General features: G+C 50.1%; 1 protein-coding gene across 1 annotated transcript in view; it reads left to right on the top strand.

Moving 5' to 3' along the window:
• Positions 1-23,101, top strand: part of LOC144098782 (atrial natriuretic peptide-converting enzyme-like) — a 28,659-nt gene extending 5,558 nt beyond the window's left edge. Inside the window, exons 4-10 of the mRNA XM_077631653.1 lie at positions 5,061-5,300; positions 12,801-12,923; positions 13,575-13,685; positions 14,894-15,028; positions 16,483-16,602; positions 17,481-17,603; positions 21,205-23,101. Of these exons, the coding sequence (XP_077487779.1) occupies positions 5,061-5,300; positions 12,801-12,923; positions 13,575-13,685; positions 14,894-15,028; positions 16,483-16,602; positions 17,481-17,603; positions 21,205-21,233 (881 nt within the window). The 3' untranslated portion in view covers positions 21,234-23,101. The remainder of the gene's footprint in view (positions 1-5,060; positions 5,301-12,800; positions 12,924-13,574; positions 13,686-14,893; positions 15,029-16,482; positions 16,603-17,480; positions 17,604-21,204) is intronic.
• Positions 23,102-23,117: the final 16 nt, after the last annotated feature.

Below are 23,117 nucleotides of genomic sequence, written 5' to 3'. Positions count from 1 at the left end.
TGGCATAGTGGTTCGCGCCTAAGTCGACAAGCCAGAATTTTTTTTCTTTCTGAGAACGCCGAGGACGATGAGCTGTTCTTATTTAGTCTAATCACATGCTTATAGCCCTGAATCGAAATCTCTGACTTTCATGTGAAGAGGAGGTATATACAGAGTACAAGCACTGTGGAGACAGGCACACTACTCTCGTCTTGTATACAACAGCTTACCCCGGCCGCATTAGACTCTGCCCATCAATTTTCCCGTGCTGTGCCGCGCGGGCGAGAGACTCAGTGAAGCTATATACGCAGCGTCTTCAATAAATTCCCGTCCCGCTTCCACGCAGAAGACCCCATTAGCGCAATCAGGGCTCTCCGCTCCGTCCCGTGGCCACGCAGACAGCACCAACAAAGGACATGCGATCGGTTCGGGTACGTTCAGCCCACTCATGGGAAAGGTTGGCCACCCGTGCACAACCACCCCCGAGCTTTTCCTTCACACAGGGGCGCTGTTGCCATCTTCGCGAACGATGAACACACTGAGTCGATCTGTTTCGCGAGCGCGCACTTATTCTAATCGCAAGACAGGTCAGCCCACCCCCTGTCGAACTATCAATTAGTACTCAGTTTTCCTCTCCTCCGAGGCCCAGTGTACTGCGATAGCCCCCTGGCTCGGATGCATGTCATCTGGCGCACCGAGGCCCTTGAACCCGGTTTAGCCAAGTCAAGCCTCCCCCTCTCGATCTACGACCAACGAAGACAACGAGGGGCCTGGCTAAGGCGAAGGACGCGTGCCCCATTAGCCAAGGACGTTCGGCTCCAGCCCAGATCTCGGAGGCTTGGCCTGTCTCTATACTGCCTGCTGCCGCAAAAGGGAAACAGGGCCGCAGAAGAAGGCGAAAACGGGACCGATGATGCGCGTGAAGAAGACCCAGGCTGGCCGGGCGGGAACGGGGTCGCGAGCCATCGGCGCTGCGGGCGTCTCGTTGTACTTACTTTATTTTATTTTGGGATAGCGCCGTCATTACTATGCGGCTGTCGGGAGAATTAAGCTGAGCAGCGTGTACCCCCTTTGCGCTTTCACCGCACGCACGAGAAAGAAGATGCACCCTGCCGCAATTCCACCCCCCCCCCCCCCCACCCCCCCCCCCCCCCCCCCCCCCACCCCCCCCCCCCCCCCCCCTTCACCGCTGCCTCTGCGCCGCTCCCGCGCCTGCTTGGTTGCATGCATCTCGGGGGCCTCTTTTCATCTCCCCGCCCAGAAAGCATCTCCGATGACAGCCTGGGCCAGCAGCGCGCGCGACGCCATCTACTGTGCACACACGCACATACACACCGTTGACCGCGCTCACGTGCGAGCGTAATGAGGACCTCGAACTGCGAGAGCGTGCTATAAGCTTCTGCGCTCCTGGATACGAGCTGCTGCCACTCTAGCTTCCAGGTTAATCGCCCGTGGCCGGCCTTCGTAGGCACCCCCTCCCCCACCTCCGTATTCTGAACGTGACAGGGGGACAAGCGACCTGACACCGAAATGAAACGCCGCTGGCCCCCTCCTCCTCGTCCTCAGCAAGAGAGAATAGTAGTAGTAGTAGCAGCGCGTCCGCGAACGTGACCTTGAATCGAGTGCCGCCGCCGCCGCGCGCCTGGGAGAAAACACAGGCGTCCGGCCGAGGCAGCAGCAGCAACTCGTTTGTGTGCGCGCACCTCGTATGGCCGTCGACGACTGCGCCGACTCCGAAAGCGTGTCGACTCCGGTTTAGTTTCGCTAGGTTTATAAATGCGCGGAGAATCGGGCCGCGTCGCCGATATGCGCACCTCGCTCGGGCGCACCTCGTAAGGCCTCGTTGGCCCCTTCGCATCTCTTATGCTTCGATGGGCGGATCGGTGCTGCCTTAGGTTTGCCGGCTAGTAAGATAACGGCGGCTGGCTGGCGCTCGGAACTCTGTATAACGGTGCCCGATGTCTATTAGATATTCGGCGATCGCTTTAACTTGACCATACTAGTGGCGGAAGATGTGCCCGTTGGGCACGTTATAGGAGAGCCCAGTTATGTAAATAGGGCGAACGCGGATCTAGATAGTTGTCGCGCACTCTTTGCGGCGCTTGCACGGGCAGGGACACTTTATTTTTCGTTCTTTTTATGCTCCCACAATAATTTTTGTTTGTGGCCATTCAACCGTTAGATTCCCTTCCCCCACCCCCTTCTTTTCCTCCCCCCAAAACAGCCCATATTCTGCGTGTTCGGAGGATGGTAAAGATAAGAGAGACTGCAGTCTGAATACCGATGCAGACGACTGTCTGAAAAATGTGTGGAAACCGCTGAGGTCAAGGGAACACCTTTACTGAACTCAAGGTCCGGGTCTTCGTAATCTTTTAGTAGAGCTCGGTGCTAGCTGCTGAGCCCACGTAACTCAATGCCACATCAATCCTAGGCACGTCATTTAGTCCACGGTATCGCAACAATTGGATTTCACTTGGACCGTTTGTCGGCAGTCATGGGCGATGTTTTTTTTTTTTTCATAGCAATACCCGGACACGCAACATACTTCATAGCATTTTTCTATTAGTCACGTGTCCGGGGAAAATAAGTCCATAGTCAATCTTTCGATTAGTGCAAATGGCTGTCTCGTGAGTACAAAAGCTGATAATTTAGATGAAAACGATTCTTTTTTCCTACCTCATTTCATACTCATTTTGCCTAATGTACCATTTTCATGTAATGAACTTAATTAAACTGAACTGGAGTGGTGTTGTTCCTCAAAACAGTGCCGCTTTCCCCAATCATAATGCGACTAGATCTAACTTCAGTCCCATTCAGAAAGATTTTCAGCGGTGTCGTAAGCCACAGCTACGTGTTGCGGTGATTTTGGTTCGTCTGCGAACAGTATTTTTACTGGAAGTGTCGCTGAATGATATCGAGTGATATGAGTGATATCTACCCTGTTGACTGGGACAGGATGGGGCACAACACCGGTCAGGCAGCTGCATATAATTCTGAAGATATTTAAAAGAATTCGTGTCATGCCCAAGCGACTTGCTTGATGGCAGTCAGTGCTTCACGATCATAAGAACATCAGGTCAAATTCCTGAAGAAGCCTGAGCAAGCTTTGCATACCAACTAGCTCACTGCACGCTACGAAGTTCAACAGAGGAAAAAAAAAAAGAGAAGCTCATGGCCGGGGAATACACGTTATTTTCACAGTTAACAGGCAGTAAACATATAGCAGCGAGAAAGTTAGTGTCTGCAGTTCAGTAGCCTTCTTCTGCAACACGTAAGAAGGATAAAATTAATAAGGATAGACCCTTGGGGAGAAGGGAAGTTGAATTGTGCAAGTTGCCAACCGCAAAACCGCTTCGCATGTGCACTTACGCGAAGCACACAAGACGAGTGGTGATTGACGTGCGCAGTTTTTTAGCACCCTTAAGGGCATAACAACATTTTTTGGCATTTTGCACCGATGTTTACACTCTAAAAGCAGACCTTACTCTATACTCCGCCGGTACGGGCTGAGAAAAAACACCCATCGATTTGGTTTTTTATTTATTTTATTTTTTATCGATACTGTTGGCCGGAGGCCGTTACAGGGTGGTTGCAAGACAAGATATACAAGATAGGAATGGTGGTGCAGTCAAGAACAGACCAAAAGGAACACATACACAAGAAAAGGCATAAAGCAAGAAGAAACAAGACAAAATACATCAGGGTGTCATCAGATTTTGCCGCAGCCGCTAGATGAGACAGATGAATTACGACCAGGAATATAGGATCTTAATTGGACAAATTACCATCAATAACGTAGTAGCTATGTATTCCCAGCCGAAGTAAACAGTTTGGTTAGTATAGTTTTGAATTTATTTACGCTGTCTACTGTTAGTAATTCATGTGGCAACGAGTTCCATTCCTCTATTGTTCTGGGGAAAAACGAGTACTTATGTACATCTATTCGTGCTGAAGTGGGCTGGATTTGCTCTTGGTGGCTGCTTCTGACTGTTCGAGAGATACGCTGTTTCATGTACTGTTTTGTATCGAGGTTAAACCAGTTACGGCGAATCAGATAGAGAAATCTGATTCGCCGTAACTCGATGTCTCGTTAAAGGGAAGCTGAAATGGCTTTTTCGAGAATTCAATGTTATTCCAGAATTCGAATATATGAAGCTTCAAGGTAAAGCGTGCCAAGTGGTTTCCCGCTATTATTTAATATAGCGACGTAATCGCTGGTTGAAACCGCTAAGATGTTCAGGCTTCTCCTCACTGCGTTGAAGAAATGCAGAGAAACTCGTGAAGACGACGTTGTTACCGAAATTTAAGATGTCCGCTGCCATCGCCCACAGGCGATGGCAGCGCAAAATAAGGCTTCGCTCCACCTTCGGTGGCGTTGGTTTCCTTCCTTGAAGCAACCTTTTCTACGCAGGAAATGTAGCACTGCCTTGCGTGACGTCATCAGCGCGGCTTATGACCGTCACAGTGCACGGCAGAAAAGCCTGAACACTGACACCGGTTTATTCGGTGATTACATCACCATTTTTATGCTAGCACAAAAAATTGGCAGTTGCTTAACATGGCTAACCCTGGAAATCAGCTATAAGCAAACACGCTTGATAAGCATCTGAGGCTCGTCCATGTCAGCTGCGCTACACGCTCGCGACAGCCGTTCTATATATACCCACACGACCATGTGGCCATGACGTGGTGCCACGTGGTCTTGCGACAACCCCATCGGGTGTCGTCACGTGGCTTCACATCACCCCATCGAATGTTATTAAGGTCAACCTAAAGGTCACCCAATGTCAAAGGTCAATTAAAGGTCATGTTCAAGGTCATAGGTCAAGGGTGTGAAATCATAACTGTACCACACATGGTCATACACGGCTAACGTGGTTGGTCTGAAGGTCGTTCAAGGTCATTCTCCGGCCTACGCAACGACCGACTGCTTTACCTAGCGTAGTGAAGCTTTTCGCTTCAAAAGATTTCGTATGCTTTCCCTGCAAGATTCACACATGCTACCTCTCTTATACTTGTCCAATTGCAAAATGTCTTCGGTTTCCCTTTAAGCAAACGAGCGTGCTCATGCGACGTTGCAGTGGCGGTGTGCCGCCCGCGGCAGCTTTCCCTGTGCGACGACGTCCTGCCGTACAACTCGACGCTGCTGCCCAACCTGGTGGGCGACCGGGACCGCGTGTCGCTCGACCGGACGCTGCTCTTCTTCGCGCTCATGCTCAAGACCGAGTGCAACCCGAGGCTCAAGCAGCTGCTCTGCGCCCTACTCGAGCCGCCCTGCCGCGGCGGCCGCACCCTACTGCCGTGCCGCAAGTTCTGCAAAGGTATGCATTGTTATTCACGGCAGAGATTTTTTTGTTTTACACCTGTCGCGAAACTACTAATAAGGATCACGTATTAAGAACCGGCACTCTGGCTGGGTCAAAACTAGGAAGTTTTATGACTGTGACACTACCTGCCGTTCAAATCTGCGTCAAAGTATGCTTGTGGTAGAAAAAGGAGAGTTACAGGAGTGTCGTCAACAATGATATACCATTCCGTAACCGAAAATTCCCACACCTAGGCCTAAAATTCCCTACTTCGACTCTTCTTTACTTTCGTCAGCTTGAAAACTCCGCCAGTTTATAAAAAAAGTTAACAGTTTCGCTTTTTAAGATTCCCTAAAACTCTGTAATAATTCCCTTTTCGCCGAAATTTATCCCTGAAATTCCATGAAGAAGAGAAAATTCCCCGAATGGAACGTCTCTGGTCGTTCTTGGCTGATTAATCGACTCAAAACCTCCGCCAGCATCTTATACCTTCAAAGAAGTGGCCGAGAGTCACGGCCGGATTTTGATTTGGAGTCTCACAAGTGGTAGGATAAATGAACTCTGATCTACGCTGCTCCACGGATTCATGTAGACTCACGGTTATACTTGCACTCAGACTCCTGTCGGTTCAGAATCAGTCGCGAGCTCAAATCAGGTCAGATGGAGTTGTACTCACTTTATCGCATTTGGACTGCAGGCTCGATACACAGTTATGATCGCTGAATTTGGCACGACTCGAGTGGCTCCGGATCACTGAGATCTGGGTATCCTGTGTACCTCAGTGGCGGTTGTAATGAGTCCGGGCGAGTGACCTCGTGAGCACTATGCTGAGTAAGGCTGCAGGTTAATGTTGTGATCCAGGTCACTTTCAGCATGCTGACACCCCTGTGTCGACACTACAGCACTTGCTTGCTTCGTGTGAGTATCTATGCATGTGTGTGTTTGTTGTAAGCGGAGCCAGTTTATACAGCAGCAGAAAATGTTGCTCCCTATAAACTGGATTGCTGCACATGTAAAAATGCGTCATTTCGAGCTCGGGGAGGTCGGGACAGTCGGTCCATTGCAATTTTCACTGCTTTATACGCTCAAAGACACCTAAAAAAATAAGTTTTCTCGCTAATATCGCGTTCTATAAACGTTTTACAGCGGCTGCACACACAACACAAGATACATAGTAACGACATATACAGTGGTGCAGGCCATACTTAGTTAATAGGGCTAAAGAACAATGCACACCAAAAATAGATCATTGTCACGCTTAGTTATCTGGGGGTTTTTAGTACGCGCACGTTTTATACGTCATCGTGCCAATTCGCAGTGAATGGGCATCTGGGTAGAGGGAAATAGCATGACCCGGGATGGCTTCACGGGGAACTGCGCACGGTAGCATAGACAGCTCGTTATCTCGACGGTGCGTGCTGCCCAAGTTATTGCTCGTATCTATGACTGCCGCGAAATCAGACGTGACCGGAGGCCTTTTAATTTGCTCTCCCCGCCGGGATAGAAAAAAGAGAGGGGGGGGGGGGTTGCTAGGACGCACGTAATTCGAACGCGGCCTTATATCAATGTATATTATTTAGTCCGGCGTCGTGTAGGGGTCATTGCGTCAGCGAGAGTGCCTGGGAATCCGCTGCCAGCGGGGGTCGTCCTCCTGGACTAGTTTCGGCCACATGCATTCCCGCGGCTCGGAGGAGCGCCGTTTTCAAGGTGGGGTCAGCGGAGCACTCGAGAAGGGATGCGTGACTAATGAGGAAGATGAAGAACGCCCGGAGGCAACAACGAGCTGTTTACGGCGCGTGTGTAGCGAGCGTCGAATGACGGAAAAGACACTCCTCCGACTCCAAACCCCCCCTTCTCCCCTGTCTTCGGTTCAGAGTTGCCTATCGTTCTTGGCTGGGCGTCCGGGAAAAGAGCTGATAGCCAATAGAGAGGAGGAGGAAACGGCAGTGCAGTCTTGCTGGAAGCAATTGCCTCGCTATAGAAGAGCTATTTTTCCTATTTTAGTCCGGAATGCTTATACTCGTATGTCTCTATTATGCTGGCACATACATTGCAATTCCTTTACTTATTTATTTTTCTCAGACCCAGTTGTGTATCAGCTGTTGGTGCATATCTCGAGCTGCCAGCTCATGGAACAGAACGCACTCAATAAAACCACAGTGAGAAAAGCACACTGAACACCGCTATCTTGTGTTCTTCTGTCCAGATGCTTCTCTCATCGCTTACCTTGAATTCGTTCCGTTACATCAAACAATATTTTCCTCCGTTTAATCAACTGGCTCGATCGCAGTTCTCAGAAAGTGACCACGAAGTAAAGCTGCGAAAAATGGGGGAGGCGGCCTTATAGCTGCATGCTAAATCTCTTGACTGCACGGAAGTAACACGCGTTCTTCGTTCCTTTTCGAAAAAGGCGCAATGGCAGAGGTACTTTGTTTCGTTATTTACGCAAGGCGGTTGGTTGGGCTGGGCGCAAATACGCCGTAAACATTTACGCGTTATCTACGTTTTATAAAGTGATGAAATATAAAACCTCTAGTACTTCCAAATACCCGCCGCGGTGGCTCAGTGGTTAGGGCGCTCGACTACTGATCCGGAGTTCCCGGGCTCGAACCCGACCGCGGCGGCTGCGTTTTTACGGAGGAAAAACGCTAAGGCGCCCGTGTGCTGTGCGATGTCAGTGCACGTTAAAGATCCCCAGGTGGTCGAAATTATTCCGGAGCCCTCCACTACGGCACCTTCTTCTTCCTTTCCTCTTTCACTCCCTCCTTTATCCCTTCCCTTACTGCGCGGTTCGGGTGTCCAACGATATATGAGACAGATACTGCGCCATTTCCTTTTCCCAAAAACCAATTATTATTTGTATACTGCCAAACAAATCCAGTCGACATAGCACTATACCAATTGTCGCAAGTATTGAGTCGGGATAGCATGGATACCGGACCTAAGGCGCCAACTGCTGTTTCGATTCTCCAAAAGATAAAAAAAAATCAGAACACTGTCCAGGGTCACCCGCATGGAAAGGCTCTTCAAAAAAGAGAGATATAATAAACGTCCCAAAGGCAACCCGGTAAGCACGGTACCGCAAGGAAGAACTAGAATGCTGCCACTGCGGGAGTTTTCAGCTTGAAATAGCTTGCGTTTTAAGCGAAAAGGCAAAACCGAAAGCCCTCCCTAGTAGCTGAGGAAACCGTAAAGCACACCACGTAACCGGACCCACACGACCGTTCACGGTAACAAGGCCGCGATAACCTCCCGCAAAAGGTGAAGATCGGCGGATTCCTCTAATTTCTTCTTCCTTGGGTGCCTCGACTGCCGCCAGCTTTATAAGAAAAAAAAAAACCGTATCCGCTTGAGGATGCCGAAGTCTCTCCTCTATACGTTTAAGAAAAAAAGTTGGCGAGACACGTTGATCGCTTAGGTAGCACGTAATCAGGCCTCGCGGTTTTCGACGAGCACAATTTTCCGCCAATCGCTACGCGGGACATTTGTTTTCGAGCGTTATCTATCCCGCTTCCCGCCGTTACTTCGCGACCATGCATCTTCTGCTAAGACATTCCTCCTGATCGTTTCTTTCGCTCTGCAAGTCCGAGACGTGGGCGGTTAAACTAGGCCGCACGGTGTTTATCGAGCTGCTTCGAGCACGGGAAAACCTGCCATACAATCTCGTGCGCAGACGCCATCGAAGTTCGCGCACGCGTGAGCTCATCGCGATTCGGCCCCGAGCTTGTTCTCGGTTTTACGAGACAAATGTGCACGCGTATATGACCGACAATCGCGGAAAGCCGCCGAGGCACGCATATCGCGAGGATCTGCGCCGCCGAGAAGACTGCGGAACACGTTACGCGATCTCGAGAGCCACGGACTACAGCTGAACGACAAAAAAAAAAAACATAGAAGAGGCAAGGATGACGGAGCGTGCCGCATAGACGGTGCGTTCTGGAAACGGCCGAAGGTAGGTGTACACAGCGCGATCGGATCTGTTTCGCAGTTATCAAGCCGATAACGTCCAACGCAGGCATAGATGGTTTGCTAGTAAAGCAAGGTCAGGGACACGCATCCGTTTTCGCGAAGGACACGATTTTCTGCCTTGTTTAACTTACCAACCCTTCCCGTCCCTCACACTCTTATTTTTTTATCATCGTATTTTTCTGCTTACCATCGCAGTTCGGCACGCGCAAGAGGTCGTTTGTCAAACAGCCTAGTTCTATATACGCCGTAGCGGGACAAACGCTCCGCGGGTCGGTGGATTTGACCCGCCGAGGGACACCGCGTCGGACGTCGTCTCCAGAAATAATCGTTTTCGAATTCCGTGTCGCCATCGATCGCGCAACGGACGTTCCCATGGCCTCCTTCCGAACCGTTGGCCTCTCCGGCACGTCTCTCCCCGAGCGGTGAACGACCTCGATAAACGCAAGGGATGATCCTGTAATGAACGGGTTAGACACGGCAGCCGTCAGCCGAGGGCAAGCGCAGTAGAGTGGCTCCCAATCGCACGCTGACTGACTGCTGCTCGACGGCGAACTACAGAGAGAGAGAGAGAGAGAGAGAGAGGGGGGGGGGGGGGGGGGCGTGTCTCACTGCGCCCGCTTCGACTTCGTTCGCTCTGGCTAAGGCAAGACAATCGTCCGAGGCTGTGACCGGTTAACGAAACAAACGCTAATCGAGTTCATGCGCAGGCATCAATTAAGCCGCTGCTTGGCGCGGCTGAACGTCCGAAGATGCGTCCTTGTCTCTCAGACGTGCTCGAATGCGGAGCGCGTTGTTCACACGAGTTTCGGACCTCCGAGGAGAGACGATTCGGTTAGACAGTGAGCATAAGAGGCGTGAAGGAGTAGGAAGAGGACAGAACGCTTACTTCTAAGGGGCCCTCAGCTCAGAGCGGTAATGTAACGATAATGGTACAAACAAGCGACGCGCTGTAGTCTGGTATAGTGAAAAAATAGACGAATACGTTACGTCTCTATGCTGTTCATTCTTACCGCATGTGCCGTCACGTCTTGGGCCAGTTAGCCTGTGCAAGAACTATTACCAGTTCGGCAGAGTATGTTCGTTTGTTTTTGTCCGTTTTCTTTTGCGGAGTAGAAAATAACGACAGTTTAATGAACGTAGGAGATTAGCGATAACGTGACGAGCATGTTCTCGTATTATTTCAGCGCCTTAAAATCAAACGTGTACATATGCTCATCAGACTGCCGTTTTTCTGAGCGGTGTACAGGCAGAGCTATAGTTGGCATTCGTTTACAATGCCAAATCCACTTGCGGCTAACAATTTCCTCTTGTTCTTTTCTTCATTTAAATTTTAATCGGCTTGCCCCATGCCGCGGTGAACGTTCCGCTACTGTTTAAGAGGCACTGGGCTCGATCCCGTCCTCATTTTGAAGGAGGCGAAACGCATAAACGATCGTGTGACACGATTTAGGCGCACGTTGAGGAACCACAGGCGGCCAAAATCAATCCAGAGCCGTCTGCTAAATACGGCGTGCGCAATAGCCACATCCTCTACTATCACGTTAAAATTTATTATTGATCAAATTATTATTGGTTGGCAGGCCGCGTCATTTCAGTGCCGTCCGTGACATAAACAATTTATATATGTGTGTGCGCATAACTATTAAAATAAAAAAGACAAAACGGTGATTCCAAGCTGCGGGCTGGATTAAGAGGAGCCGTGCTCAGCGAAAAATAAACAAGGCGGGCCCTGAAAGGCACAAGTCCAGTGAAAAAAAAAAGGGGGCGGGGGGGGGGGGGGGGAAGGATTGCAAGGATCCGACTACGCTGCTACGCTTATGTCTGCGTCCTTAACTTTAGTTATTTTTTATTTCTTTCTCTCTTTCTTGTTTTCGGTCTCTTCTGTTGAGTGCCGAGCCACTCACGGGTTTAGAACTATTAAAGCTTATTGAAACGAAGCGGGGTTTTTTTTTGTTCTTTTTTTACCAAGCCGGCCATATATGAATCGCGCGTAAGAGAATACGTTCATTTCGGAAGATTCAGGACGAGACATTTTCATCATCCCTTTCTTCTTGGTCCTTCTATTGCGTCACGCCTAATTGATAATCTTCGGAAGATGAATGTGCACCAACCTGTCCAAGTTTCAATTTTGTTGAAAAATATACTTGTTAAAGTTGATGGTTTGATGAAAGCCCGTTCGGTCATTATGGGTAATGTAAAACAAGAAAACACTTGGTTTGCGGTCGGCATATCACCTTTTATGTTTACCGCAGACGGTGCATCTCAAGCTGTTAATCAAGTACAACACTGCAGGCCGCTATTAAAGCGCAAGATCGAGAACTTTCGTCGGAATCCCGTACTAAGCAGACTAAACGTGTCTTTCAGACGTGTGCGAATTTAGAAGGGAAGAAGAATCACCGCTCTGTTTCCAAGCGAGGCATTGTCTATGGTATAACACACTCTGTGGGCTTGGATTGGGGAGATAAATACGTTCTACCCCATTTAACCGCGGCTGACACACAAAGTTCGAAACCACCAGACCCCACCCCGTGATCGCGTACGCTACCAAGCGCTCGCCGACCACGGCGGGCCTTGCTCTGACGGAACAAAGGAACGACACATTGGCTGACACAAACAGGCATCTATTGCTCCAGCAACAATAACGCCAGCTAGCAACAAAATACGCGAATGATTCGAGGTAGTCCGACTCACCAGCAAGGTTCCGAGCGAATGTCCGCTCGCGCTAGGGCAGCGATACTCCGAAGCCGGACGGGACGAGATACGGGACCGTCTCCCCGCCGCTTCCTCGTCCCGCTGGCGAAGAGCGGAGCCGCGAGCGACACGTCCGCTCGCGCCGACGATCCCAGCCGAACCTGCCTTCTGCCCTCTCCCGCGTGCGAGCAGTCTCTCGCGCTGCGACGCTGGCGCCCTCTCTCGTTAGTTAACTAGCAAGGGAATGTGCTGATCCTCGAGGCGAGGCTGCTGCTGCTGCACGGTGCATCGCGGGAAAGTCTACACAGGGGACTGCAGGGCAGATCCCCACAACTCTCACCCGTATTTTGCGACGAAAAAGTTCCAGAAAGTCATTGTGCAAATGAGACCCCCCATACGATCGAACTGTCAAGAGTTGCCCATATATCCGTGTGCTTTGAATGTTTTGAGAATTTGATATCTAAAAATAAAACGGTTAATTTTGAGATTTAACGTCCCAGGGGAACACACGGGTTAGAGGGCTCCGGTTTTATTTAGACCACTTGGGATTCTTTTAACGACCACTGACATCGCACAGCACACGGGCGCATTACGCGTTTCTCCTCCATCGAAACGCGGCTGCCGCAGTCGGAATTGAATCCGGGCCTTTCGGCTCTGTGGAAAATCTAATCTCTCATCTTCGACATCGGTAGAGGAGACGCGTAAAAACTAATCGAAACACGGCGAGGAACAGCGCTAGCTGTCTCGGACGTATCGCTCGCTGAACTGGAGACTTCTGGACTCCCAAGCCCTCCTGATATATGGTGTTAGAATACCACGCTCCTGACTGTCCGCCGCTTTGTCGTTGTTGTGCAGTGGCCACGGAGAACTGCCAGAAGCTGATCCCGGCGACGCTGGCACTGTCACGAGTCTTCGACTGCCGCCGCTACCCGGACTCGGACAGCCCGGGCGTCTGCCTCAACCTGGCCAGGAGCGCTTGTGAGTGACGCCGAACGATGCTTATACCTAGGAAGGCAGGACACGGGACTACAGAATGGCTGCTTAATTAGTGTTGGCAGAAAAGTTTTCGCTCGAGAAAACCGGATTAAAGCTTGCTGCTGGGCCACCTGGATTGGAATTGACAAGACTAAAACAGCCCGAAAGACGGGACATCGGCGAAAAGACACACGACGAAGGTTTAAAAAACTAAATGATCGGCACTTCTTGTGATATTTTTTATTGAATTCGTAATTATCTCAAGAACAATTAACGCACCGCCTATTTCCTGTTCTTGCGCGCATCAAGAATTCTGAAAGAAGCTCCAAATTTCGCAGGAGATCCTCATGAAATCTTGGGGAGACAGAATAAAGAGAAAAAAAAAACACGATACACGAACAGCAGCTCAGCAGAAAAGACTTAAAAAAATCGCTGTCGGTGACGTGAATGTAGAATGACTTAAAAGCAAATCCCGGTCATCTTCATAACCAAATGGTGGCGTGATGTCGAATACTTTGTGTATGCGTTCAAGTGTGGTGTTATTCATTAAGATGTGCAAAACCTTTTCACGAGGCCAATGGGATGTGCACAGCTAATTAAAGCTCCGATTCTGGTGCCTCAGAGATTGGCGACACGCTCATGCGTTCTTCGCAGCGTGCATGCGCCAGGAGCACCAGTGCCCAGACCTGACGTGCATCCCCAAGCAGTGGCGATGCGACGGCGTCCGGGACTGTCCGCTGGCCGCCGACGAGGCCAACTGCACAGGTATGTCACGAATAATTTTCTTTTCCGTCCCTCGGCACCGACACCTCAAACACAGGGCCACCAGTGCAAAATTTTCTCTCCGCTGTTCCTTGCGAAAGTGGCCCCATCCGGGACCTGTTCTCACGCAGGGCTACTTCGCAGTCTGCAGCCATAAAACTAACACTAAGGGCGTTTAGGTATGGTGCGGATAGACTGACTATAGGATCAACACGGTACGGAGCTGGGCCAATTGACAAACTTGCTCCCCTGTGGGCACAATCAAGCGCACAACTGAAAGGCAGCAGACGAACTGATAAGTGAACGGTACTTAGCGGCTATATACAGGGTGTTCCACCCGAGACTTCACACAAATTAAAAAAAACAGGCTTTTTGAGTTAGAAGAGCGCTTTTTTAGGAAGAGCATTTTCAGTGGTGCAGAACATCAAAATACAGCTAAGACGTGCAACTAGCATGCTTGTTAACAAATATTGAAAAGTTAACTTTTTAACTATTACAGTTAGGCTCCTTAATTATTGAGTGGCGTGTAGCAGGCCGTATAAGTAATATCCATACCAGTTTTTAGAATTTCTAAAACGCGGACGGAGCGCTTACAAAAATGCGGAAAAATTGACGCCATGGATACGGCGAACCAAGGCGAAATTCAGCGACAGCTAGATGTGTAAAAGGCGTCACGCTTCGGCAGCAGCGTTTGTGTCATCGCTGGCTTTCCCACTGCATATGAGAGAGGGAATGATCCTCAGCCCATTATATTCCGGAGTATTGACATCACATCGCGCAATCCGGGTACCACACAGTCCAATACCAACCGCAGTTGGCTTCCGCATTTGTCACTCCTCCCTCCACATGCAGCGATTGTCGTGACTCCCACTCAGCTCCTGGCATCTAGATATGGCGCCCTCTACGCACATTCACATACTATTCCTCCTCCCAGGCGCCTAGGTCCCTATTGTGAGTTGGTTAGTCATGGTAACGTCGAATGGGGAGCGTCCAGCCGGCTTCATCCTGCGCATGCCCCGCCGTTAACTCTGCCGTGAAAGGCAGGCGCGCGCAGGCCATCTCGTGTGTGTGCCTCCTATCGAAGCTGCACGTAACGCGGACATCGGCGTGACCGACATCTCGGCGTCTGAGCCAATAGCAGCTGGCGCTGTATGAAGTAAATCCAACAGCACATGCAGTGAGGTGTTCACCATGCGTGTTGCCCCCACCAGGCCGGGGCGCGTCGAAGGTGTGCAGCCATGAGGAGTTCCGCTGCGACTACCGCTGCATCCCGAACACGTGGCGCTGTGACGGGGAGCCCGACTGCCAGGATGCAGCCGACGAGAGGCACTGCCCGCCCAAGCCAGGTGCGTGTGCAGCGTCGAGCCCGTCACTGCCATATGAGAGAGAGAGAGACACTATAATGAACAAACGGAGAATGTAGCCGCCGTTCAAAAATCGCTGCAATGCTACTCTGCATGGGGAAGGGAATTTGGGAGCTAAAGACGGAAGGAGAGCGGTGCGGAAAAGGTATAATGAAAGAAATAAAAAGGGGAGAAGATAAAATGGGGCCATTAAATTCGTACTAAAGTGCACCGGCAGGTAATGGCGTAACACATGAAATGATGAAGTGCACAGTCCGACAAATGGTTAACAAAGGTCACTGCGTGAAGAATGCATGAGGGTAACATCCAAGGCGAAATTAGAGCTTGCAAAGATGTCCAATATCATTTAAATGCAGCCGTCTGCTGTCTGCAGGCGCTTGGTGTGTTTCGGTTCATGCTAATGCAGCGGCGGATATATGACCCAACTCCTGGAAAAAGGGGGAGGGAGGTCCTATGTGCACACAAAATGGGGCTAATGGCTATTCTGCAGAAAATTTCTATGTTGGGGGAGATCCCTCATAAATACGTTCCTGTGTTGACGCTGACTCTACCCTTTGTATTAGGTGTCCGCGCGGCGGAGCCAGAAATTTCAAGAATCTAAATAAAAGTTTGACAGGTTGTTGAAGCAGAATATTAATTCAGGGCTGCAATGTTCACAAAATAATATTACCGAGATACCCCATTATTTTCTATCTTTGTCTCCACGCGAGAGTGCTATGTGTGATATATAAATTGCTATTGTATACGTTTGTTCCCGCCACCTATTATTTATGGTCTTGCCTCCTACGCGGCGGGCTTGCTGATGCGTGCGTGTCTCCACCTTTCTGTCACATTGCCAAGTTTGCTGTATGTATCAGTATAATCACTATTATTATTAATATCAATTAGTAGTAGCAGTAGTAGTATTGTTAATGGTGGTTGTGATGATGTTGGTAGTGACAGCTGAGTTGACCGAATGAGTCTTGGGAAACCGATTACGACTATTCCGACTGGTGAAAATTTCAGGAATTAGAGCCCAGTCACGGCTACAGAAATTCGATGGACGAAAAAATAAAAAAACGCCCGTGCTTAAAGCCCAAAGCGTTGTTGATCCGGCATATGAAAGCTCATAAAACGTTTAAACTGCTTTTTATATCATTATTTTTCTTTTTATTTGGCCGAGGGGGGGGGGGGGGGGGGAAAGGTGCAAAAAGAAATTAAAGAGTTGTGCGAGTGATGTAGGTTAACCACAGACCCTAGCTCTGGTGGACTGTAGAAGTGCAGGGAGCAGAAGCATCCTCCAATCCCCTTCTCAGTAGAAGAATAGCCCCGAGTCGGAGCGAACGTAGTATTTCACTCTTCAGGCAACTGCTAAAGAGAGTACAGCAGCTGTTTTACTCCTGCCATGCCTTTTTTTTTCTTAGTGTAACCTCCAACATTTCTTCTTTCGCGCTCAGTGTGCGGCACGGGGCGGTTCCAGTGCCGGGACGGGTCCGGCTGCTTCCCCCAGCGCTGGGTGTGCGACGGTAAAGCCGAATGTCGGGATGGCAGCGACGAGCAGGACTGCTCCAACAGGAGTGAGTGGAACACTGCTGTACAACAGGGCTGCTTGCCACTGCTTTATTTCTCAAACCCTGTCATTGATTGATTGATTGATTGGTTAAGTGGACAACTGACTGATTGAATGAGTTAGTGATTGATTTAGTGACAGATTCATTCCCACATTAACTGAAACGAAACAAGCCCCTGCACCATGAGTCCCGTTATTCATAGCGGTCAACCATTGTGGGCCCACGGGGTCGAGCGCAAAAATAGCAAAATAAATTTTCTAAACGGGGTGATTTATTCAGCTATACTTGCCCTGGAAATAGGTCACGTTATAGTGGCAGTTGCTTTAGCAGAAAACGAGCAAATTTTAGTCGCAGTGATTCTTAATTTTTTAGTCGCAAACCAAAGTGTGCTTTATGCGTCCTTACTTTTTCTTTATGGACGTTTTTGGTGATATGCTGCCACAATTACGAAAAAAAAGGGCAAATGTTTGGCGTTACAAAAGAGAATATACATCTAGGGTGGCATCTTATAGACCACGTCTGTCTCGCAGTACTGACAATTTGTCTCATGAAATCGAGCCACCCTGACGTACTTTACTGCACCACGTACCGCGATATGCAATTCTATCCCAAGCCTTATACTGTGTAATCGGCGTTTTCCTGACGCAAGCTTCTACGGCTGGTGCCTGACTATATACGCTCCTTTAAATGCTCATTGCGGCAAGGAAGCTCTATGTTAGCATGAGCAAGGGGTTGTGCGTTTGAATGAAAAAAAAAAAAGAATTGAACTAAGGAGAACATGTTATTGGAGGCCCCATGCTACAGCTGAACCCAACGAGAAAAAAAACACGCAAGGAAAAGCGCTTCACCCGGACTCGCCTGCTCTCTCCCCTGGCTGCTCTCAGGGTGCACCGCCGGCGACTTCCGGTGCGACAACGGCATCTGCGTGCCCTCGCTGTGGCGCTGCGACGGACACAACGACTGCCGCGACGGGAGCGACGAGCGACACTGCGGGACATACGTCAAAGGTATGCACGTCACGTGGTCCTCCGGGGCTTCGCGCGAGCGCACGTTGGTTGACCAGGCATGTGCGCGAATGTAGGCTTAGTTGCTGAAGCTACTCCGCCTCAGAGAGCTTTCTTCAACCACGAAGATTTTCGATATCCACGCAGCTTTCCTTTGCAGCCGTTTTGCTGCACTTAAGGGCGTTTCACATGCAAGCGAATTGGCGAACAGAGCGAACAGCGGCGCGGCGCTGCGAAGCGGTTCGCGAGCTTTCGTTTCACGTGCATCGCCGCTGCGCGTTTCCCGCCGTTGCGAAAAGCAACGTTGCTGGCAAAAGATATGCGCTTGCAACCGCTTTTGGTGGCCTGCAAACACAAAAAAAGCGTAATATATAAGGATTATTTTGTCATTTGTTTTCACAATTTATTTAAATAAATATAATTCTTGCTTTTCAAGCATTAAACAGCACTTTATACAATTTCTTTTTTAAACAAAAGTTCTTACGTGCGGCGTACAAATTCGCATGGCAACGCCGGGCCGTCATTGGTTGAGATGCGGTGCTGCCGCGTCGCCGCGGCGAAAATTTCCAACTTGCCCGAACCTCGAGCTTCCTCCGCCGCTTGAGAGAGGGTGTATGCGCCGCGGCGGCGGAATTCGCGAGCGGTTCGCTTGCATGTGAAACAGGGTTTATGTGAATAGAGGGAAGCAACCAGTTACGTGTGCGGATGAGATTAATGGCACAGTCCAATCGGCGATCCGGAGCAAATCAAATCAAATCAAAGCAGTTCTCCGAATCCGCAAAGGAGAAAGATGTCTAGGGAGTTTATAGGGATCAAACCGTCGTGGTCCAATCAGAAGTGATCTGAATCCGAATCGTCCACTGAAATGCGCTCTTTGGCGAAACCTTGCCCCGGATCGGCGATTCGAGTACGCCACGAGAAGTTTGCGGAGGGTAAGGTGGCCGCAGGTTGTGCAGGGTAGGGTTAATTGGAAGGATACGGGGGAGGCCTACGTATTGCAGTGGACTTAATTAGGCTGATGATGATGAACTGCTTCCTTGTGTGAGTAGAACTCGCGAGCGAGGTTGCAGTGGAGTCGTTCATTCCGTCACGATGACGAGATGTTCTCGTGTGGTGCGGGTCGAGAACGGTATCAAAACGGTACCAGTGGTACGGCACGTGATCCGACGTGGCACATTGGTTGTCTGGCGAGGCGTCTGCTCACACTGTTCCCGAATACCACACTATCTATAGTTCCCACGTGTAGTACAGATTGCTCAAGAGTACGAGATGGGGAAAAATTGCGCTGCTTCACCCGTGCCACTAATAGACGAAAGCGAAACTATAGCACTGGTCAACAGGATCAAATGGAATGTGCAACGTGCGTCCTCGCTGTATTCTTGCGCACGCGCTGCTAGAGCGCGCCACAGTGCAACTTTTCCACTGCTCACGTGTGCGCTCAGTTTTACTCTTGCAGCCTCCCTGGTACACTTTTGCCGCGCGCGTCAGGGGCGAAAAATTTTACATCGGAAGACTACGCTGAACCCCATTATTTTTCGATCAGAAACGTCCAAGAAATGCATGGTTCAAATGGGACCGAACCCTTCTCTAACCAGCTCTAACCAGGGGTACATAAATCCGGCCCTGGCACGCGTTGCGACTCATGTTGTTGCAAGCAACGCCAAGTGTACAGATGCATTATGAAAGGCATAGGCGGGCACACAGAGCGGTTCAACGGTGCCTTGCCACTGAGCGCTGAGATTAAAATAAGTGGAGCACGAGTGGCTTCTTTCAAAATCCCGTACGAAGTGGCGAACATTTACTGGTCGCTCGCCACCGTTGCCACCTATAGTATACATACAACAGCAGTTGGTAACAACGAACCATGGAGGAATTTTTCCGTCCTCCATGCAATGGTCTGGTCTGCTACGTCCTGTATTACTCCGCCGGCCAATCACACAAGTAAACAAACTAAGCTTCTCCATTTCCGACTACATCAAACAAGACAATGGCGTCAGCTTATAATTCCGTCTTTTAACAAGAAAAAGCTTCAACAACTCATTTTTTTTTTGTCGTGGAGGAAATGTGTGTGGCGGTCCTGAATGTGGCTGATGCTTCACTGCAGGCTTAAATCCAGCCATAACCGCATTCGCTATCAGAGCTCGCGAGTAGCCGCGACCGCCTATTGGGTTTTGCTCGCTTTGCCCCCCCCCCCCCCCCTTTTCCGTTTTTTTTTTCCCGCCGAGAGGGAGTGGGGTCAGTTAAAGTGTCAGCTTTCACCCGCTCTTCCAATCAAGCTAACTACTTGCGTCTACATCCCGTTCAAAATAGACATTATTGGGACTAAGTAGCGCGTCGGGCCGGAGAAGGGACGAGTAAGTCACGAGACGTGGTTATGAAGAATACAAGAAAAACTTAATAAAAACTATTTACATAATGTACAATTAAAGGCGTGTCCTCAAAAGTTCACTGTGGCACTGATCCCCCACTCTCTTGTTTAGGGAATACGCCCATGTCACGTGGCGAGTTTGAGGGTGAGGAGGATACCACCTATGTCCGCGGGTGGCGTTCCCAGGGTTTGCAGGTGGTCGCACGTGTGGCCCGCACTTGCTTGTCAGTGCAATGCAACTAGCAGAATACAAAAAAAAAATAGCCTGACTTGCTCCGTACAATAGCTAGCAACATGCATTAACCCTGGCTAAAGTTAGCCTGGGCACCCTGGATAAGACATGAATATGTTTGTAGTCTGTAGTTTGTTCGGCTAGTGTACCCTCGAACTATTGCGTCGGCTAGTTCCGTGTCCCGGAACCCATATCACATTGTTTGTTGGCTGGTGTAGGTGTCCTGTTCTGTAGGCTGTTGGTTCGTTAGTACAGATGAAAACCATGCTGAATCCCGCAACCACCCTCTCTCCAGGACAAAACCATTAATCCACCCCTGTCGTAAGTCCGGTCACTGACCTCAAGGAAAGGAGAAACGAGTCGTCACCCCGGGATAAAAGGTCATTCTCAGGCAGCAGCGCAGCTGGATACTGGCTGAATACGGTTAACTACTTCCATCTGCGGCTGTCCGCTCCCGGAAGAGGGAGCAAGGAACTATTTGTGGCATTGTCGGGAAGGCGCCTCTTCACTCACGAGCGGCGCCTGCGGCTCCTCTGCTGTAAAGCGAAGCAATTACAAGCCCGGCGACCTTGTCGGGGTCGCCCGCCTGTGGAGAGGGCCAAGGTTGTTCCGCTTCGCTTGAAAGACGGTTCCCGCCCCACGCCAGAGTCGGCGGGGGTCTAAAGATAACGCTTCCATGCACTGACGGAGGAAAGACTCCCCCATCCTTTCTCATACTCGGGTTGCACTCGCACAAGTACAAGAGCACGCACGCTTAATCTTGGGTGTTGCGCGCTATCGTTACGCTGAAGTGCCGACAAGTATTGACACAAATCATTCGGGACAAGCAAGCTGAAAGAAAAAAAATGCACGCGGCCACGGCAGTGTCGGTTTTACTGTGCAAATGCTAACAGACGCTATGGCGAAACGACTTTACCCTTTTCTCCCTGTAGTGTGCGACTATCCCCGAAGTGCAAACAGTTCTTGCTGCGACATGTCCTTACCAAGTGGTTCTCGCTTTGCAGTCAATGGCCGGACAAACACCAAGCCCTGAGGGCAGGCCAACCAAAGACATCCCATTACACGGCGGCAGCAACTAGAAAGCAAGCATCAGCGCACAGTCCAGAGGCGTGGACAGGACAACAAACTGTGCTCGCAACACTTTGCATTCAATAGCTGTTTATTTTTCATACTGAATCAGTGGGCAACAAATTGGGATCGTGAGTACCAGAGTACCCCTGGGCACGATGAGCTACAGACGTGGGAACAGCCAACTTGGTACGTCATTGTCACCATAAAATGTTTGTGTCCACAAACGACATAATTAGCGGTTGAGGGTTGGGGTGGGGTGAATATAAACGAGTGTGCACGTGTGATCGTTCCTTCACGCCAGGGGAGAGGGGGCGACTGCATCACCCTCGTGCGCCGCATAAAAGAAAAAATAGGCGCGAGTCGCCAATAGGAATGTCACTGTTCAGTGAAGCACACGCACAAATCCAACAAGGAGCAGTTGACAGCACCCTGTGACCGCGGCGGAGGCGCCTCTTCAGTCCGGGACGTTCCGGCTCGTGCTGCCATTTGTGGGGTATTTTTCGAGAAGCTGGCTTGAGAAACATTTTGGGCATTTTTCCATGTCCATCAAATGTATCACGCCAGGATGCGCCGCACACGACTTCAGAACACGGCTCATCACTGTGTTACCACACGTCTGGCACGTCACGTATGCGACCGGTCGATTGCACACGCAACTTTGTTGAGCCCCCTGCGAGCAGGAAAACAAAGCCCCGCTCAGAAACCGCGCGATCGTCAGTTCACCGAGAAGGCCGCGCATTTCGAACATCACCACACAGACATCGCATAATCGCACTCAGTTCCATGCTCACATCAACAGAGGTCAAGTACTCGTCGCATAAGCCTTCACTCATTACTGCGGCAAAGCTTCTTACGTCTCACGATTCGGTATCCGGAGCGCTGACTGGCCTTAATTGTCGCGTCCCATCTTTCAGTCGAATTAACTGCTCAGGGCTGCTCACTAGCTATAGGGCATCGCCTATACGGCACAGCACACACGCTGCGGCCACACCACAGCTTCCAGACATTTTCCACATCAGGCTTCAAGATTTTTGCGGGAGAATCTCGTCACAGATATCACGCACCTCTAGTGGCACATTCTGAACACCGGCAATGCCCCGCCACAAACGAGTAGCGGAACATTGCTGCGACCGCAGCGAAATGAGTTCACGAAACGGAGTGCTTGGGAGCTGTTATAACATCCTGTCATCAAATAAGCAAGGTCGGAGCTGAACCTACAAGTTGCAACACCATTACAACTGCTTCGCGCAACACTGCGAGAAGCCCGCAGGCAGCGTGTAGGCAAGCAGCACTGAGCGTTAGGCTGAGTTGTAACATAAGCTCTTAGCGGGCTCGCAGTCAGTCAAGTTCCCGCACTGAGGCTGGTTGATACAGGCATCGCATTTCGAAGCAAAGCACGCGCAGCCGGCAAGGGCTACTGTCACGAAGTGCATCGCAGACACAGGCCCTGACAGTCACTCAAGAGAAGCAGGCATACAGGTCACAGTCCGCGTACTTACCCGTGTGGACTTGACAGCTTCGATCTGGGCGTCCGAACGTGCAACACGCCGCGACATGGTTGAGAATGGTAGGTGTCAACTGTCAACAACACGAACATTCCAGAGATTCAACCATTCAACGCACGCGCACGAAACGAAAAAGCCGCTTGCGCAACTGACGCAGCCGTCACGCCACCTGGCAATCTTTTTAGAGTGCTTTGACAAACAATGGCGACTACTTCTAAATAAAAACCTTCGCGCCAACATATGAAAAAAAAAATACACAAGAACAAGTTCGCAGTTTTCTTTACGGTTAGCACGCAGACCTCGCACACTCCACATCTAATTAGGCTGTGCCACGCCTTCAC

Source organism: Amblyomma americanum, chromosome 7 (genome assembly GCF_052857255.1).
Source record: "Amblyomma americanum isolate KBUSLIRL-KWMA chromosome 7, ASM5285725v1, whole genome shotgun sequence".
NCBI lineage: Eukaryota > Metazoa > Arthropoda > Arachnida > Ixodida > Ixodidae > Amblyomma > Amblyomma americanum.
The sequence above is the reverse complement of the archived record's forward strand: the minus strand, read 5'-3'. Positions and strand labels throughout refer to the sequence as shown.